Below are 14,617 nucleotides of genomic sequence, written 5' to 3' on the forward strand. Positions count from 1 at the left end.
AATAAGGGTTTATTATCAGCAACAAATCGATCATTATCCCTTACAGCTGTTTTAATTATACACAGAGAAATTAATTAAATATTAAAATCATATTTCTGAGCATAATCTCTTCAGAGGACAAAAATATACCCTTAGGTATTTTGTGTGCTTGTTTGTAGACTCATCACAGCAGTGATAAGTCTAAAAAATTTTAAGAGGATATGGGCCAACAGGTTTTGGGGATCTGACGATATGCCATAAAGCTAAACCCTTTATAGACGGGAAACCTAAGGTAATCCCATAAACTGGCTTTCCCCATTTTTAATATATACTGCTCTACATCTTTTGGATTTATGTTTTCTAGAAACAATATATATATATATATATATATGTAGTAGCAGATACCAGTGTCACACAAATGGCACCCATGCCGGTGGCACATAAAAGCACCCATTACACTTTTGGAGTGGTTGGTGTTAGGAAGGGCATGCAGCCGTAGAAACCATGCTAAATCAGACTGGAGCCTGGTGCAGCCTTCCAGCTTGCCACCCCTGGTCAAACCGTCCAATCCATGCCAGCATGGACAATGGATATTAAATGATGATGATGATAATACCGTTTTTGTATGCCAAAACTGCTGGAGAAGATACCCAAGGTACCATGTGATTCCAGAGCAAAAAGTATTCACACATACACATTTATATATAAATATATATGGCATTAGGAAGAGTATCCAGCCATATAAACTTTGCCTAAGCTGACATTGGAGCAAGATGCAGTCCTCCAGCTCACCAGATACTGTCAAACCATCCAACACAAGCCATCATAGAACATGGACATTGAAGATGATGATGATATATATATATCATCTGTAGAAACATTGCCAGATTAGACTGGAGCCTGGTGCAGCCTTCTGGCTTCCCAGAACCCCGGTCGAACCGTCCAACCCATGCTAGCATGGAGAACGGACGTTAAACGATGATGATGATGATGATGATGATATATATATATATAGATCAATAGAGAAATATGTATATGTTTGTGTGTGTGTGTGTGTGTGTGTGCGTGTAAACATGTACCTCACAAAAAGTATTGAGTAATCGGTCTGTTTAATGCTAAATTACTTTTATATATTTTAACAAAAAACAAAAACAAATATGGTTTCAGATTTTGGCATAAGGACAACAATTTCGGGTGAGTTGGTAAATCGATTACATCAACTCCAGTGCTCAACTGGTACTTATTTTATCGACTTTGACATGATGAAAGGCAAAGTTGATCTTGGTGGCATCCTAAAAACAAATGTGTGTGTATATATATATATTTATATATATATATATATATATATATATATATATATATATATATATATATATATTTATATATATAATATATATATATATAATTCGAGACAAAACCACTATTTTAAAACCAAACAAGGAAAGACTTAATCAATACATAAAATTTTAATATAAATTAAATAAAATAAATATTTATTTACTTATTTTATTTATTTATTTTATTTATTTTATTTATTTTATTTATTTAATTTATATTAAAATTTTATGTATTGATTAAGTCTTTCCTTGTTTGGTTTTAAAATAGTGGTTTTGTCTCGAATTATATTATATAATATTTTACTGTAAAATTGGATTTAACCCTAAATCTGATTTTTCCCTGTAATTTTGGATTCATTCCCTAATATTTATTATATTTATATATATATATATATATATATATATATATATATATATATATATATATATATAAAATATTATTAGAGACAAAACCACTATTTTGCAAAACAAACAAGGAAAGACTTAATCAATACATAAAATTTTAATAAATAGTCAAAAAAACCGCCACTACAATCGTTTCTTGTCTTGATCGACAATCTTCAGGTGGACTTCCAATAAGTCAGTTTCAAATTATGACTTCATAATTTGAAACTGACTTATTGGAAGTCCACCTGAAGATTGTCGATCAAGACAAGAAACGATTGTAGTGGCGGTTTTTTGACTATTTATTAAAATTTTATGTATTGATTAAGTCTTTCCTTGTTTGTTTTGCAAAATAGTGGTTTTGTCTCTAATAATATTTTATAATATTTTACTATAAAATTGGATTTAATCCTAAATCTGATTTTTTTCCCTGTAAATTTGGATTTATTCCCTAATATTTATTATTATTATATATATATATATATATATAAATATATACACACACACACACAGTTATTATCGATAGATCAGGCACTATGTATGTATGCATGCATGATTATTGATATATGATATAAGTTACTTTTCCTAAACTCTGCGAACTAGCTATAAAATTTGCGTTCGCTGGAAGTCCTTGTAAGAACTTGCTCTGTTTGTCTCGAGTCAAATATTACCAGTTCAACATGGCTGACATCAGACTCGCGAGTTCATCTGTTCGGACAAAAAACAAGTTTCAGCCTTCAGTTGAGAACTTGGTTACTCCAGGAGATGTTATTACATCAGACACATGTTTCATGAGGTAAGTCTTAAATGATGGTTGACTAACGTTAAATTCGTGCTTACTTTTCCTTGTGTTTATTTTCAGCTTCCCGCTTAAAGTTGATAGCTGCACGTTGGTGTGATGTTTTGATTATAAGATAGCTCAAAGTTCACGGCATTGAATAAGTGTGTAGTTAGAAGTAAAGTTTAAAAAAATTTAGAGCCAGATCCCTCTTCGTGGAAAAAATCTTTTCAGTTTGTAAACTTCATTTGCAACCGTTCAAAACATTTCTCAAACTTTGTACTGCGCGAAACCTTGTGATTCGCCTCTTTCCAGCATGTTCAACATCATGAAATATACTTACTGAATTTTGTTGATCACTATGACTCTCCTTGAACATTATATTTCTTTGGATAAATTATTCGGAGAAAGCCATCATTCCTACCTAATATCACGATTATTAAGAACTATATTTTATGGGTATCAGTCGGGAAATGATAAATATCAAAATTATGCCCTGAATTTACACTTCAATCGGGTTCGAAACCGAATCGCTTTAATCAGACTGAATTTTCCCGTTCCCGACAAAGGAAGCCAACCGGACCTAATTCTAATCGATATAGAAAACACTCCAACACTACTGGAACTGCAAAGCAGACTATATTTCCCTATCAAAGCAAATACATGTGATCTGATGAGTGAACTAACAGACTTACAAGAAACCGTTCATAGCAGGTGCTACCAGCAACTAAAAACAAACCAAAGTATCTGGACTAAATTCAAAACATACTTGGATCGTAGGGCGACTTGCTGTGCTTGAGGAGACCTATTGAGTCAAGTACATCAAAATAAAAATCAAATGGAAATTGTAGTTGTGATACCTGTGCCGGTGTCACGTTAAAAGCACCACCCGAACGTGGTCGATGCCAGCGCCGCCTTGACTGGCTTCCGTGCCGGTGGCACGTAGAAAGTACCCACTACATTCAGAGTGGTTGGCGTTAGGAAGGGCATCCAGTTGTAGACACACTGCCAAATCAGACTGGAGCCTGGTGCAGCCTCCTGGCTTCCCAGACCCCAGTTGTACCGTCCAACCCATGCTAGCATGGAAAACGGACGTTAAACGATGATGATGATTAACTTCTCAGGATGACTTAACTGTTAATGCCAGAGAAAGCAACGAGTTCTTTCTGTTGGTGTTGTACACAAACGTGTCCTATAGAGCTATTTATTTTAGTTATAGAGCTATTAGTTTAATTCGTTTATTAAAGGCAGCTCTAAAATTATTTCTTCAAGATAGTTGAATACAATTCTCAAAAGCACTTTCTTTTGCTAAAATAGATGAATAACAGAAGGCGAATCAACTGGTTAGCATGTAAAGAAAGCAAGTTAGGTTTGTAAAGGTGGGAAACTGGCATGACTTGTGTCTTATGTAATACAAGGTACATTGCTGAATGTCAGGGTGTATCATTTGTGAGGTATGAGATTTTCAAAGTTACCATTAATATAGACTACAGGCTATTGTGTTATTTAGTATAAAACTGAAACAGTTTAAAAACATCAGATACATATACAAAAGGTATAACAATACAAATTGATCTCGGGAAACGGAAAATGAAGTCAGTTAAGGAAGGAAGGTTAGAAACTTTGGGCAAAAGAGGATTCAGAGTGAGAGAACCCATGGGTTAGAAGGAATAGTAGGGCAGAAAGGCAGCTGTAGATAAGAAAACTAAATAAGGAAAAAAGACATTATTTACAATGGACGGATAGGTGTCCCCACCTTTGTTGTTATCACAATGTTTTGGCTGATGTACTCTCCATTAGGTGTTTTGGTGGAATTTCGAACCCAACATGTCATTTGACTAATGGGGTACTCTGTTTCATTCCTAAGGTATTCTTTTTTGTTGATATTATTTCCCAAGTCCCAGTCTGGGATTGAACTCAGAATCCGAGGGTACATAACATAGTGGATAAGAGTCTGGGCTACTAACACTCGGATTCTTAGTTCAATCCCAGGCAGGAACTTGGGAATAATCACCCCCCCCCCAAAAAAAAAACAGCAGAAAAAGAATATCCTAGGAATGAGAACATTGCACCCCCATTAGTCAAATAAAGGGTTGGGTTCAAAATTCTACCAGAACACCTGATGAAACGTGGTAACAACAAACAAGGTGAGGACACATCTGTCCATTGTAAATAATGTACATAATTCCTCACTTCAAAAATATAGAATAGTGAGGAAAACAGAATTAAATGTTTATATTTTATTAATGACCAGTGCACAAATAAGATAGAGGAATTGTATCTAAGAATTGCAAATTTCAGACCATAAAATACTCTTATTACTGCAGAACACAAGATATAGCTGAATAAAGTTGAATTTTGTACAAAGCAGTAAACTATAAAGTCTTTTTAAAGAATATTGAAGAGAACAGTGAGAGGATTACTGTTTTATGTAAATAGTATGTTAATAGCATTAGGTGAATCTGAACATGGGTTTTGAAGAAAGCTTATTTGTATGAAGGTTGTCCTGAAAGTAATGTATAAGTGAGAATAACTTTTTTTTTCATGTATTTGAATGATATACATAAGGCTTCTCAGCCTGTTAGTGTCCAATTTGAGTTGAAAAATCTCATGAAATTATGGCTCCTGTTGACAGTGAGATTTTAAATCTTTATATATTAATGAGATTATTTATGAAAGACCATTATTTTTTTGTTTTGTTTCATAGAGGACATGGTACCTACACAGCGGATGACCGACTTCATGCTTCAGTGGCTGGTGTTGTAGAGAGAGTGAATAAGTTGATCTGTGTACGTCCTTTGAAAACGAGGTAAAGTATCATTTTTTTCAAAAAGCCCAGAAATTCATAGGGCTAGTAAGTAATGCCCAGTTTCTGTATTATTGAATATAGGTGGATGGGATTGTTAGAGTTATGTCCCTTATGTCATTAATTAGTGTGTTAACATTTTCGAGGAAAAAGTGTAATTTCAGCTTCATGACTAGTGTCATTTGATCCCAAATTGTGACTGGTATTCATTTTCATCGACCCAGGAAGATGAAAAGCAATATCAACTACCGTGAAATTTTGAACACAGTATATAAAGGAACGTAACTATATATCATAAGGCATTTGAAAGGTTCTCTGCACTACATTTTTTTGTTCTACCATTCTTATAAATGAAATGGAAACATAATTTTTACAGTAGAGTCTATGTTAATTAAATTTGTTAATTACTGATAGATTGACAGTAATAATATTTACAATGTGTAATTGAAAAAAATTTTTTAAAGAAAATTTCTTTAGGCAAAACTAACATTCTTTAGTTTAACTTTCAAACGAGGCAAGACCTCTCATAGGCAGGGATAAATTTCTTTCAAGGATTTTAACTCTTGAATTCTTAGGTTTATATAAATTTTAATATATTTATTTGTTGACTGGAATATATTTTAATAGCATAAATTTTTCACTGTCACTTTTCTAGGGTTTTTTAAAACTCTTTTACTATGCATAAATCTCAATATCTTTAAGTCTATCTTTTCTTGCCAAATGAGAAAATCGTATAAATACTCTTTGTATTCATTATGATACATGAAAAATAAAAAGTTTCTGGCAGTAGCAAAAGGTAAAAAACAAACAACTTCAAAGAATGTAGCAATGAAGATTTTATGCAGCTAAAATGTATCTTAGCCTGTTCTCATCATCATCATATGTTTGTTTTCCATACTGGCAAGAGTTGGACGGTTTGGCAGGGGGCTGGTTAGGTTGGAAACTGTACCAGGCTTCACTGTCTGTTTTGGCTGGGTTTTAACAGCTGGATGCTCTTCCTAACACCAACTACCTTACAGAGTGGGCAAGCTTTAGTTTTTCAAAGCTCACTGTGTTTATAATGGGAAATCAACTTGATTTGTTAGGATTGTTTGTCCAAAACTCTGTTTACGCATCTATTACAGAAAACTTTGTAGGAAGTTCTGCTACTTATTGCCCTACTCTTAGGTATGTAGATTCCAGCATCCCACCCAGATACCCAGTAATCTGCCTGTACTAATATGCCTGTAATTATATTGTTATCTAGTCCAGGAAGTCACAACCTTGTCTATATCTTTATTTGCGATTGATCAAAGAAGTTTTTTTAGTGTTTTGGTTAAATATGTTGGAATATTTGATGACAGGGTCTTAGCTTTTGATGTAGGTGTAGAAGCACCATTGCAACAAACAGTTTAAATTGGATATTTTTTAAACCTGCCAGAACCTACTCTTCAGAGAAAAATAAAAAGAAGAATTGATCCCAGTTTTGACCAGGTTACTATATTTATTGACCTTGAATGGATAGAAGGCAAAGTTGACCTTGGTGATATTTGAAGTCAATGCATAAAGAGCCAAAATAAATACCACAAAGCATTCTGTCTACTGCTCTAATGACTCTGCCGATTTGCTGGTTTTTATTGTAATTACCCTAATTATAGAGGGAACACATGGAAGGGGTAGACCCAGGAAAATGTGGAACAAAATGGTGAGAAAGGATCTACAGATGTTGGGATTCACAAAGGGGATGACAGGGCATCGAGATTCCTGGTGGTTTGCTGTGCTTGAAGCTAAGTAAAAGCATGGTTGTCCTTGCATACAGGCTTGTCCCCTGCATCCCACCTCAGGTGAGCATTCCTAATCTTGCGGGCTCATAGGTACTGGTGCCATGTAAACGCACCCATGCCAGTGCTGTGTAAAAGCATTCAGTACACTCTCTAAAGTGGTTGGTGTTAGGAAGGGCATCCAGCCATAGAAACCATGCCAAAACAGACATTAAGCCTAAGCAGCTCTTCACCTGGCCAGCTCCTGTCAAACTGTTTAACCCATGCCAGCATGGAAAACAGATGTTAAATATAATGATGACTTTACTACAATTAAGTATCATTTCTTTTTTTAAGATGGTAGGATGGGATTTATGTGAAATTAACTTGCTGTTTTTTTGCAAGCCAACTGCCTGTATAGAAGTTCCTCTAATGGTTTCAGTGATACTCTATTGTTAATCTATGCTGTTAATAGTTAAAATTTCTCTATCTCACTGTTGTTGATGTTCTCTAGGTATAATGGTGAAGTTGGAGATGTTGTCGTTGGTCGAATCATTGAAGTAGGTCAACGGCGATGGAAAGTGGACACCCATTCCAAATTGGATTCTGTTTTGATGCTGTCTTCTGTAAATTTACCTGGAGGAGAATTGGTAAGGAACCTTTTTTTCTAAGTTGTTGTGAAATGTTTATAGTAATTTCTAATTTAGACACAAGTCAAATTTTGAGCTATTGTACGGTCAGTTTTTCAACATTGGTATCTCACCTCATCATCATCATTTTAATATCCACTTTTCCATGATTGCATGGGCCAAACAAAATTTGCTGAGGCTGATTTTCTACAGTTGGATACCCTTTCCAGTTACCAACCCTCACCTGTTTCCAAGCAAGGTAATATTCCTCATTGCCAGACATCTTTTCATGGAAAATTGGAAAGAAAGGACACTGCTTGCATGATGGTGACATTTATTTATGACTACCATGTGATGTCAAGGCAAGGAAACAGTAGCACACACACACACATATCCATCCATCCATCTATCTATCTATCCACCCACCCCACCCACATGCACACACACATATGATGGGCTTTTTTTCAGTTTCTGTCTACCAAACCCACTCTCAAAAGATTGTTTGACCCAAGCTATATAATAGAAGACAATTGCTCATGGTGCCATGCAGTGGGACCAAACCTGAGACCATGTGGTTGGGAGGCAAACTTCTTAACACACAGTCTGGATGCACCTTCCATGAAAGATTAAACAGTTACAATGTCATCCTTATTGTTTAAGAAATATCTAGAGATGTCATATCTACTGATGAAACTCAGTAGTTAATAGTTTGGAATTCAAAATTACTCTTGTCTTGCTTCATTTTAAAATTTTTATGTAAATAAACTTCTGTAAATGTTGCTGTTTCTGGTGGATTTCTGAAAATGAGATGATGATCTAGTGAGAAATTTTCTATAGCTGTACATTATTGAGCCTCTGATTTTTACCTTAGATGTCATGGGTGCAGGTGTGGCTTTGTGATTGATTAATAATTTAGCTTAGCAATCAGTTATATTTGCAATAAGTATTTAGTGGTGGTAGTGAATAACCAGCTTGCTAATAAGAGGAACTGTTGTAGCTGTGGACCAGAATCAGAGAATACATTATATCAATGAGTCAGTGGCTGTAATGTGTTGGTAAGACATTTTTTACCAATTGCATGAATGAAGTGTATTTGGTGTAGCTAAGAATGTATGTATGTGTTTGTAGTGGGGCAGTTGCACTGTCTCAGATATTTGAGTAGTACTACCATAACCCTTTAGCTTTTAGATTACTCTGTAAAATGTAATACTTATTTATCCACACTGTTTTGAATTATCTTGTAGCATCAAAACTTTGATGATGAGATTGTTTATTTTTAGAATGACATTGTAGGATAGATGTGTGAGACTGGGTCTGGCCAGTTTGAAAATAAAATAGGGCCAGATACAGTTGGTTTAAATGCTAAATGGTTAATCAGGCTCAGTGATGGTTCACAACCATTCTTGTTCTGCAGAGGAAGTCTTGCAGGCCATTGAGATGTTATGTTGGTTATGTTATAGACATGTGGTTGTGAGGAAGGGGTCTCCTCTTCTTAAAATCAAACAACAAAAATGGATATGAAATAGAGCAAATCAAACAGGTTTTACAGTCAGAATAGTTATCTATATTGTTGTGGGTGATATCTGTTTCTGTATCCACTTTGAGCAATAATACTACCTTGGTAGATGAAGTTGGTAATGTTTTCAAAAGGTGTTTAATTCACAAGAATTTGCATCTCCTTTTGCCCACTGGCCTGGATCATCTTGGAGCTGATCCTTAGACCTGCCTTTGCTACCTTTTCAGCCAATCTGATTGTCAATTGCTGGAAGCATGGAGCATGACTCTGCCAGGTGCACAATGTCATTGGCATAGTCCAGATCTGTTAAATGTCTGCCTACAATCCACTGTATTTTAGCAATTGGTCCATTTATGGCTCTTCACATAACAGAGTTAATAGCCAGAAGAAATTCAAGGGTGACAGGAGACAACCCCATTTTATCCCTGTCATGAAGTGGTTGGCGTTAGGAAGGGCATCCAGCTGTAGAAACATTGCCAGATAAGACCGGAGCCTGGTGCAGCCTTCTGGCTTCCCAGATCCCTGGTCGAACCGTCCAACCCATGCTAGCATGGAGAACGGACGTTAAACGATGATGTTGAAGAATTCTGTGTTGTTACTTTCACTTCTCACACAGCAGTTTGAGTTATCATACAGACTCTTAAAAATGTTAACTCCAGAATCAGGCATGCAGTAGCAATGTTCAGAGGAATGAACAAGAGCTGGGCCAGCACTTTGATTAGCAATTATATAAAGATCCTGCTGTACCAGACTATTGTCCTGTCAACAGCTGTTTACATGGGAGAAACTTGATAAATAACTGCCAAGATCACTCAGAGGTTGAATGCATCTCACCTATATATGTGCTTGTGAGTGTATTTATATAATAACAAGCAAGGGGTGGAAACAAAGCCAGACTGACATACTTGCTGTGAGATTGCTTTCTTCTGCTGAACAGAATTGCAGTTAAATTAGTGGTGATGATGGTGGTGGTTGTTGTTGTTGTTAATGTCTTTGAAGAAGAGGCCTGCAACATGATTAAGTTTTGATGGTTTTTAATTTTTATTCCTTTTTTCATGCAGAGACGAAGGTCAGAAGAAGACGAGAAGATGATGCGACATTACTTGAAAGAGAATGATCTCATCAGTGTATCCTTTCTTCCTTTCCTTTCCTTTTCTTTTCTGGTTGTATCACAATTTCACTTTGTTGGTTTACAGATCTGTTGGCTTATTGCTTTGTTTATTGGATTTTTTTGTATTGATTTGTTGTGTTATTTGTTCATTATTGTCATCATTTAGCCCCAGGACAGCTTTATGCTTCAGTTGATCTTGACCAAGTGTATTGAAATATGCAGACGACATCAAGCTGTACCTTGAAATCAAGAGGACAGATCCTGATGTCTACAACTTTTTCCTGCAATCAGACCTAGACACAATGCAGCAATGGATCACATACTGGCAACTGAAACTGGCTGTGGACAAGTGTACCACCATGCATTTTGGGAGAAAAAACCCTGCGTCCACATACTCCCTCCACAACATTGATATCAAGAAATCCTCTTGCGAGTGTGACCTAGGCATCACTGTCAGCAGTGATTTGTGTTGGACAAAGCATATCTCTAAAATTGTCAAGAAGGCCGAGGGTGTCTTGGCATCACTCAGCAAGACTTTTGTTAGCTGCTCTCCAGCCATCTATTTAAAACTGTATACAGCTATGGTATGACCACACTTGGAATTCGCATCATCAGTTTGGAACCCCTATCTTGCTCAGAACATTGACCTCCTGGAATCTGTCCAGAGACGTGCAACCAAACGCATACCCTCCATCAGACACCTACCATATTCTGAGCGCCTTGTTTCCCTGGGCATGGATTCACTGAAGCTCTGGCGTCTGGCGACGGACTTGGTAAACACCCACAAAGTTATCAACCACCTCACCAACAACAACACTGAACACCTTTTTGATCTCCATGTGTCTAACACATGTGGACATGCCTACAAAGTCAGAAAACAACACAGCTCCCATGACTTTCGGAAACATTTTTTCACGCTCAGAGTTGCTGAAGCATGGAATAAACTGCCTGCGTCAGTTGTTGACTGCCATGACACTGCATCCTTTAAGGCCCTCATGCTTTCCAAAATCCGCCGAAACTACACCTGATTATATATACACTTTAGATGAGTTGTAGTGCACCTGAGCACTGTACACAATTATTATTATTATTATTATTATTATTATAATAACTTGTTTCTCTGTCTGTTTTGTTCTTCCTTAACTGGCCAAAGGCTGAAGTACATTCAGTGTTCTCTGATGGGTCCTTGTCTTTACATACTCGCAGTCTCAAGTATGGCAAGGTGAGTGAGATTTTCAAATGATCCATATTCCTATGTATATAACTGTCCTCTTTGTTTCCCCTACTCCCCCCACGCCACTTCCTATGTTTTTATCTTTTACTTGTTTCAGTCACCGGGTTGCTTTCATGTTGGTGCTCTGCCTTGAAGGGGTTTTAGTTGAACAAATTGAGCTCAATACTTCGTTTCTTGAAAGTCTGATATTTATTCTGTCAGTCTCTTTTGCTGAACTGCTAATTTATGAGGATGTAAACAAACCAACACTGGTTATCGGGCAGTGGTGGCAGGCAAACACATGCACAGAGACACACATACCATAGTCACCTCTATCCCATCTGTAACTATCCTCACATTCCCATGAAACTTGTGCTCTGTTCCCCTCTTGCCCACTCACTCTGTCCAATCTACTGTATCACTCCAAACTATATTCAACCCCCCCCCCTCACACACTGTACCATAACCCTTTAGTTATCAACCTGGCTGAATCTGGCTCTGAGTACAAATGTCTTGTTTTCATAAGTTTTGAATTAAAATCTTCTACCAAACCTTAGTCACAATTTATGTTCCTAACACTAACTGAATGATAACTAAGTTATTTTACTAAATTCTTTGTTATATTTAAATTGAAAGAAAAAACAGAGCATCTCAAAATAAATACAGTAACAAAAGGTTAAGAGTATGTCCTGAAGTATTCACCACCATCTATCTTCCCCTTTGAAGGGATTTTGTCTTGCAAGTTACTTGGTGACCCCCACCACTAATGCTAGTGCCATGAAAAAAGCACCCGGTACACTTTGTAGGGTATCCAACTGTAGAAACCATGTCAAAACAGACAATAGTGATGGCACAGTTCTCTGGTTTACCAGCTCATTAGATTGTGCAACTCATGCTGGCATGGACAATGGATGATGTATACATATACATACAAACATTTTATACATATATAATATATATACATATATATATATAACTAGCAGTATCGCCCGGCGTTGCTCGGGTTTGTAAGGGAAAAAACTATATAAGCATTTTTAGAGAGTTACTTCCCTTATATAATAGCAAAAAATTGCACTAAAAATGGGAAAAAATTATGGTAAATTTTTTTTTAAATCGTAGACTCATCGTAGACGCGCGCTAATACCCAGAAGGGCTCGATATGAACCACGACTATAAGATACCCGCTTTTGGTTACACTGCACTGCAAAATGTGGGAGTAGTTACGAATCTAAATCGTAGGAGACACACAACTTCACTTTTATATATAAAGATATATATATATATATATATATAAATAAAAAAAACACACAGCGTGCTTCTTTCAGTTTTTGTCTACCAAGTCCACTTACAAGGCTTCGGTCGACCAAGGGCTCTGACATTTGACTAAGGTGCCATACATTGCAAGATCTGTGTAAACTTTCATTTCTTTAAGCTGTTCACTTTTGATCAAGAGCGTTTGTGCCTGAAATATGTAAAGGTTCACGTTACTTTCCCTTCTGCCTTGTAAGAAGCTCTTCATCTTCAATATTTGTTATTTTACTCCTGTATCACAATGCTTCAAGCAATCTGTCACGTTCTTCGTTAAAAACTTATTATATTTTGAAAATTGAAATATAAGGTTCATAGAAAAAGATGTCTTTGAACAGTTAAGTGATTATCTCCCTTAGACTTGTTTTGTGTTTCAGAAACAAAACTCCTCTCGTTTTGATGCATGTTCGCGCGTGCGCTCCACACACACACACAGTATACCCAGTAATAGCAAGTACAGAGTTGATAGTCGTGACTTTAAGCCTTACTATTAAAGTTTGCCTGACATTCATAAACAAATTCTCCTCTAATTTCGTATTTCAAAAGCATCCAGCAGATAATTCATTCCCCTCTCTCGGGGAAAGAAAATTAAGGTAAATACTTGTGTTATATACATGTATAATATATCATTATCATCATCATTTAACACCCACTTTTCCTTCCTTGCCTGGACCAGATGGAATTTGCTTAGGCGGATTTTCTACAGCCAGATGTCTTTCTTGTCATCAAACCATTCCTGTTTCCAATGCTTGTATGACAGTGATGCTTCTACTAATCATCACATGATGTCAAGATACATTTACATGCATATACACACCAAATATATATATATATATATATATTTATATATATATATATATATATAAGTTCAGCAAAAATTTAGATTCGAGTGAATATGGTACTTAATTTAGATGCACCAGAATTTTGTATGGTGTTATCCATAAAAATTTGTGGGGTGATTATAATCAAAATAAGCAGCAAGAATGACTCCGGTAATTTGGTACAATTGTTTCACACTACATCATTTTATTAAATGTTGTAAGTATTACAACAGATTTAAGATGCTGAGTACTCATCAACCAATTATAGAGGTTTTCCATTAATACAAAAGTTTTCAAATCAAGTGGCAACATTATAGAGAAGGTAGATATACAGACAAAGATGTAGATTTAAATTTTAAGAACATATGAGGTAGTGAAGTCCTTCCACTGACTGACCAAGATATGGCTGTTCCTAAATGTTATAAGGTTAGAAGTAATAAAGATTTTTTAATTGTAGGAATGGGGTAAAGGAGGTTTCAGAATACCATAATAGGAATTCACTAACAAAATGCCAATTACTACTATTTGGTGAGAGAAACTAGGCCAGTGTCAAATGGTCATTAATCCCATTTACAGAGAGTGTAAATTAGAGAAAAAATTACCTCATATGTTCTTAGAATTTAAATCTACATCTTTGTCTGTATATCTACCTTCTCTATAATGTTGCCACTTGATTTGAAAACTTTTGTATTAATGGAAAACCTCTATAATTGGCTGATGAATACTCAGCATCTTAAACCTGTTTTAATACTTACAACATTAAATAAAATGATGTAGTGCGAAACAATTGTACCAAATTACTGGAGTCATTCTTGTTGCTTATTTTGATTATATATATATACACACACTTATGTATAAGTTGCACTATCATATACTTGATTCTAACTCAAAATACTAGGGTGCAACATATATACTACTAAATATAGTACATCATCGTCATCGCTTAACGTCCGTTTTCCATGCCGGCATGGGTTGGACGGTTTGACAAATCTGGAG

At 35.8% G+C, this 14,617-nt stretch overlaps 1 protein-coding gene across 2 annotated transcripts in view; it reads left to right on the top strand.

Moving 5' to 3' along the window:
• Window positions 1–2,346: 2,346 nt before the first annotated feature.
• LOC115209890 (exosome complex component RRP4) overlaps window positions 2,347–14,617 on the top strand; it is a 31,764-nt gene continuing 19,493 nt past the window's right edge. For both annotated transcript variants that reach the window (XM_029778473.2, XM_036501188.1), the window contains exons 1-5: window positions 2,347–2,496; window positions 5,186–5,287; window positions 7,538–7,673; window positions 10,230–10,295; window positions 11,433–11,501. In XM_029778473.2, the coding sequence (XP_029634333.1) occupies window positions 2,381–2,496; window positions 5,186–5,287; window positions 7,538–7,673; window positions 10,230–10,295; window positions 11,433–11,501 (489 nt within the window). In that variant the 5' untranslated portion in view covers window positions 2,347–2,380. The remainder of the gene's footprint in view (window positions 2,497–5,185; window positions 5,288–7,537; window positions 7,674–10,229; window positions 10,296–11,432; window positions 11,502–14,617) is intronic.

This window comes from Octopus sinensis, linkage group LG3 (assembly GCF_006345805.1).
Source record: "Octopus sinensis linkage group LG3, ASM634580v1, whole genome shotgun sequence".
NCBI classification, from domain to species: domain Eukaryota; kingdom Metazoa; phylum Mollusca; class Cephalopoda; order Octopoda; family Octopodidae; genus Octopus; species Octopus sinensis.